This window comes from Musca domestica, unplaced genomic scaffold (assembly GCF_030504385.1).
Source record: "Musca domestica strain aabys unplaced genomic scaffold, Musca_domestica.polishedcontigs.V.1.1 55, whole genome shotgun sequence".
Lineage (NCBI taxonomy): Eukaryota > Metazoa > Arthropoda > Insecta > Diptera > Muscidae > Musca > Musca domestica.
In genome coordinates, this window is record NW_026712355.1 from 4,728,133 (window position 1) to 4,733,549 (window position 5,417).

General features: G+C 38.8%; 1 protein-coding gene across 1 annotated transcript; it reads left to right on the top strand.

The window, feature by feature from the left end:
• Positions 1–195: 195 nt before the first annotated feature.
• On the top strand, positions 196–5,417 carry LOC101898690 (serine protease grass). The gene is made up of 6 exons (XM_059128567.1): positions 196–414; positions 576–727; positions 851–1,344; positions 4,392–4,591; positions 4,651–4,746; positions 4,803–5,417. The coding sequence occupies exons 1-6, from the start codon at positions 303–305 to the stop codon at positions 5,120–5,122; spliced, it is 1,374 nt and encodes a 457-aa protein (XP_058984550.1). The 5' UTR covers positions 196–302; the 3' UTR covers positions 5,123–5,417.

Here is a 5,417-nt window from a genome sequence, read left to right on the forward strand (position 1 = left end):
TTTTTTTTTTTTGCACATTGTTATCTGTCTTTTTGTAAATCCCCCACATAACCATATACTCTTAATTTAGTTCTCTTAAAATCAACCTCTTCCATTTTATTTAAATCTTCACCTCAAGATCTCTTGAGTCTAAGAACACAAAAATAGAGATTGAAAATAATTTTGTGGTCCGTCTTATCAGTTGTTGTTCAGACTCTTGCCGATTCGCATGTGTGGACAAGAAATAAAATATTTGCACATAAAATAGTGAAATTTATTTTCGAAAGAAATAATAATAAACAATTAAAAAAATAAACATTAAAATGGAATTCCAAGAATTCCTCAAGACCTGGCTTATGGTCTTAGTAGTTCATAGTATTTTTATTAGCCCGATATTTGGACAAACAAATGGTGTTGCGCCCAATGCCTATACAAGTAGGTTAAAGTGAAGAAGAATTTGGATCAAATATATGGTCCCACAGGACCATTTTATTTATTTTTATTCATTTATTTTTACTCCATTATTTTAAAAAATAGATTTAATTAAATTTGAGAAAAAAATTAGAAAATTTCTTAATTTTTCTCTTACATTTCAGGCTGTTTTACCCCCGACTACACCCAAGGCTACTGTGTTCCAATGGCCAAGTGTCGTCGCATTGAATGGCTTGTCCAGAATTGGTCACCACCCTATCCTGAGCACATTACACGCTACATACGTCAAAGTCATTGTGGCACTCGGGCGAATGTGGTTAGTATTCAGTAAATAAATAAAAAAAATTAAATTAACAAACAATAAACAATGATGAATGTCAAGTTTGAAAATAAAAACACACTTTCTAATATTCTCTATTCTATTTTCTATTCTTAACAGCATTACGCCTGTTGTGCTTTCTATGATGTCAACGATAGCAATTTGCAGCAGCATCATTTGCACTTACATCAGCATCATCACGCCCCTCCACCTCGGCCTCTACAGTTTCCCGGACAATTGCCTAAGCCATCACCTTCGCCGTCCATGGTTCATAATCCCCATTATCCCTATCACAGTGGTTCACAGGTGTTGACAAATGGCGAGGCGGCAATTGCCCCAAACTCACCACCAGCACGATTCCATCATCGTCCCGCAGTGAATTATCTACAAGCTCCGCCGGGTGAACGTATTCTACGTTCAATGCCTTGCGGACATTTGAATGGTGATCGCATAGCAAATGGAGAAATTGTCAGACTTTCAGAATATCCTTGGATGGTGTTGTTGGAATCGAGAGGATGGAAGAAATCTAGGCAGCGTTTTCGCTGTGCCGGGACATTGATCACAAATCAATATGTTCTCACCGCAGGGCATTGTGTGGAGCCAAGTAATGAGGTGTAAGTATGGGAAACGACCCAAAGACTTATTGTGAAACTTTCAAAAAAATCCAAGGACCAGCCAAGGTTTTGTTTTAATGATTTAAAAATTCATAAAAAATCGTAGAAAATAGAAACTTTTCAAATCTCCAATAACTTAAAGAAATATATTGAAAAAATCCATATTTCCAAGGGCTTGGAAGAACGTTCAATAGGGCTTAAAGAATATTCTTAGGAATCCATGCGTAGAGACCTGCTAGGACTTGGAAAAATATTCTTCAAAATCCAAGTATCAAGCCCTCCAAGTCTTTTAAGCCTTGAAAATATATTTCTAGAAAATCCTGAAGTCTTCTAGGCTTCAAAAAATAGTCTTGAAAACCACGTTTAGAGGCATCCTTGGGTCTGGACAATAAAATTAATTTATTAAAAAATGAAACCAACCATGCGTAGAGACCTGCTAGCGCTTGGAAAAATATTCTTAAAAATCCAGATACCAAGAACTCCAAGGGCTTTGAAATTTTTTCCTTAAAAAATGGTCTTAAAATGAGGTCTTACAAGGCTTGAAAAATATTCTACAGAAATTCCTGTTTAGAGATCTGCTAGGACTTCGAAAAATATTTATTGGAAACCAATTTCAAGGTCTGCTACTTTTAAAAAAGTTCCCCTTTCTAAGTTTCTTAGGGACTGCAAAATGTCCGTAAAAAATACATTCTTAAAAATCCTTGTGTAGAGGACTTCTAGGTCTTTTAGAACAAGTTTAGATTTGTTCGAATTGGCCACCTTTGACACGAATTATGGCCTTCAAACGGCCAATGAAACCGTCACACGCTGCCCGAATGTTGCTCGGGGGTATTTTGGCGCATTTCCGACGAAGCGCTTGCTTGAGGTGATCGACACTTTGGTATTTTTTAGTTCCAACCTTGCTTTCCAAAATACTCCAGACACAATAGTTCAACGGATTGGTATCCGGAGATTTTGGTGACCACTGTGCGCGGGCAATGAAGCGAGGAACCTAATCTTGTAAGCATTCTTGGGTGGTGCGTGCTGAGTGCGATGGTGCTGAGACCTGTTGCAATGTCCAAGGTCTACGGCCAAAATGTTTGCGTGCCCAAAGCTTTAAAACACCCTCTAGAATATTTTCACGATAATATTCGGCATTTATTCTGATGACACGGTCGATCAATATGAGCGGAGAGCGACCATCGACTGTTATGGCGGCCCACACCAACACCATGACCGGCGCTTGAGTTCTGATGGCCAATCGAATGTGCACATTTTCAGCTGACATCTTTGGCAAGTAAACACGATCATTTTGTTTGTTTACAACCTGCAGGACTACGAATGTTTTCTCATCGAAAATCGGAAATCACCATTCCTACGCAGAGAACCATAATGTACCACGGTATAAGACTCGACAATAAACTGACGTTTTCGTCGCAGTTGAGCCATGCAGCCGAACTTGGCAAACTTCGGAGGGCCCCCACCCTGCAAGAGGATGTTACTTATGGAGGCATGTAACATCAACCTACTATACGGATGTGAAATCTGGGCCGGGAGCATGCTCAATAAGCAGAGGGCACAGAAACTGCTGAAAGCACATAGAACGGCATCTGCATACCGCACGGTATCAGGACTAGCGAGTATGGTATCTATCGATTTGGTAGCAGAAGAGAGGCGGAAAATATTTGAGGCCAACATGAAGTCTTAAAAATTTGCTAAAATAAAAGAGGAGACTTTCGAAAATGGCAGACACTCTGGATGGCGAGAGACATATAGAAGTTGGACAGCTAGGGTCATCCCAGACATAGAAGCATGGACAAAACGGAAATACGGCAATGTAAACTATTACATAACACAGATACTTTCCGGATATGGGTATTTCCGTAAATAGCTGTTTAAGCACGGAAACGGTGATTCCCCTTATTGTTTGTATGAAGGAGACATTTTAGACGACCCAGAACATACATTCTTCTATGCGGTCGGTAGACAAACCTACGCTCAGAAGTAGAACTGCAAACAGGCGCAATCACAATGACGAACATAGTTGCGAAAATGATAGAGGCCGAAGAAAACTGAAATGTAATTTCCAAGTTCTGCGAGTTTTTATTAAAAATAAACAAGTAAAAAAGCTGCAAGTTCGGCCGGGCCGAACTTTGAATGTCCTACACCAGTTGGAACGATTTTGGCAATTCTCAAAAACAATAAAAACCGTTAAAAATTCTGTTAAAATCTTAAAAATACCGAATGTAGCTGTTATATTGGGGTCTATATAACGGCATGGACCTGCATAGGTAGGTCATAAGCCATAGCAATATTCAAATGCGAAACTTAAAAAATCGGTGAATAATGTATCTAAAATCACCAAAATACCGAATATCGGGATGTACCGTTATATGGGGGCTATACGAAAACGTGGACCTGCACAGACAATCTTCTGTCATAGGCTGTAGCATCCATTACGAACATCAAATACCAAATTTGAAAGAATTCCGGTAAATAATGTCGCTAAAATCATCAAAAAAAATAGGCTGTAGCATCCATTACGAACATCAAATACCAAATTTGAAAGAATTCCGGTAAATAATGTCGCTAAAATCATCAAAATACCGAATATCGGAACCATACCAAAACTTGGACCTATATGGCCCATTTTCAATACCAAAAGTCCTGCAGACATAATATACATTTGTGTAAAATTTTATCAATCTACTTCAATTCGTTCGGAAGCTTTGTGGGGTCTAAAATGTATATTTCGAGGTGTTACAAACGGAATAACAAACTTAATATACCCTCCATACTATGGTGGAGGGTATAAAAAGAGGGACTTAGACAACCCTCTAAGACCTCGAAACGAATAGCGGAGCTTGGACGCAAGCTGGAAGAAGAAGGCCTTAGAAGCCCGGGAGCCACCTCGAAGTTATATGAAAGTGGTGCTGAGGTGGTAGTAACTCCGACGATGAGTGACGGCTGACGTGAATGCGTAAATGTGCTTTTTCCCAACTGATCCGAAAAAATATTATTTTTATAGTAATATTTTTATTATTCTCTTCAATCTTACCGTATTTTAGCTTCTCCATACGTCTGGGTGATCATAACCTCAAAACCGAACAAGATTGTGAAAATTACAAATCTAGCCGCAAATGGAATTGTGCACCGCCCTATGAAGATGTTGGCATTGAAAGCGTTTTTCTACATCCCAATTATAAACTGCATCCCATACAACATGATATAGCTCTGATACGCCTGCAGAGGCCGGTGACATTTAATAGTGAGGATAGAAGTATTACTGCCAAAACTTAAATACAAATTTCATTTATTTGTTTACAGCCCATATCAAACCGATTTGTTTGCCCTTGGACTCGGCGGTGCAACCACACATAACCTCCCAACAAATTGTGGCCGGTTGGGGGGTGACAGAGAAAGGTATATCTCAATGTCTCTAAATTCTCCCTGATTCTCACTTTGTTTGCTCATTACAGGTTACGCCTCGGATATTTTGCTCAGGGCTCCCATAGCTCTACAAAATATTGCGATATGTCAAAATTTCTATCCTCACAATGCAATTGCCCCGGAGCAATTTTTGTGTGCCGGTGGCGGAGCCGATAAGCGTGGCACATGTCGGGCCGATTCGGGAGGACCCATGTTTGCGGCCGTTCCCTACGAACATCAGCAATTGCGTTACGTTCAATTTGGCATAACATCCGGTGGTGGTTACGGCTGTGGTGGCAAAAATAATTCACCCGGCATTTATACGAATATACGAACTTATATAACCTGGATAATTAGTAATATTTTTTGAACAACAACAACAGCAGCAACAACAACAATGCTATTCTACATAAATCAAATGAAAGGAAATGTGATTAAGTTGTTGTGAAAATTCATGAAAAAAGTAGTAGTGTTTGAAATAAGTTGTTATAATTGAATTACGTCGACAGACATGTGATTATGTTTTTTTTTTTTGTTTGTCGGGAGACGGGTGGGAGATGACGCTTTGATAATTTTCACAATTAGAAGTTTGGTTTAATTAAATAAATGAATATAATTATATAAAAATACATATATGTATATAAAAAAAATACAAAAAACACCTA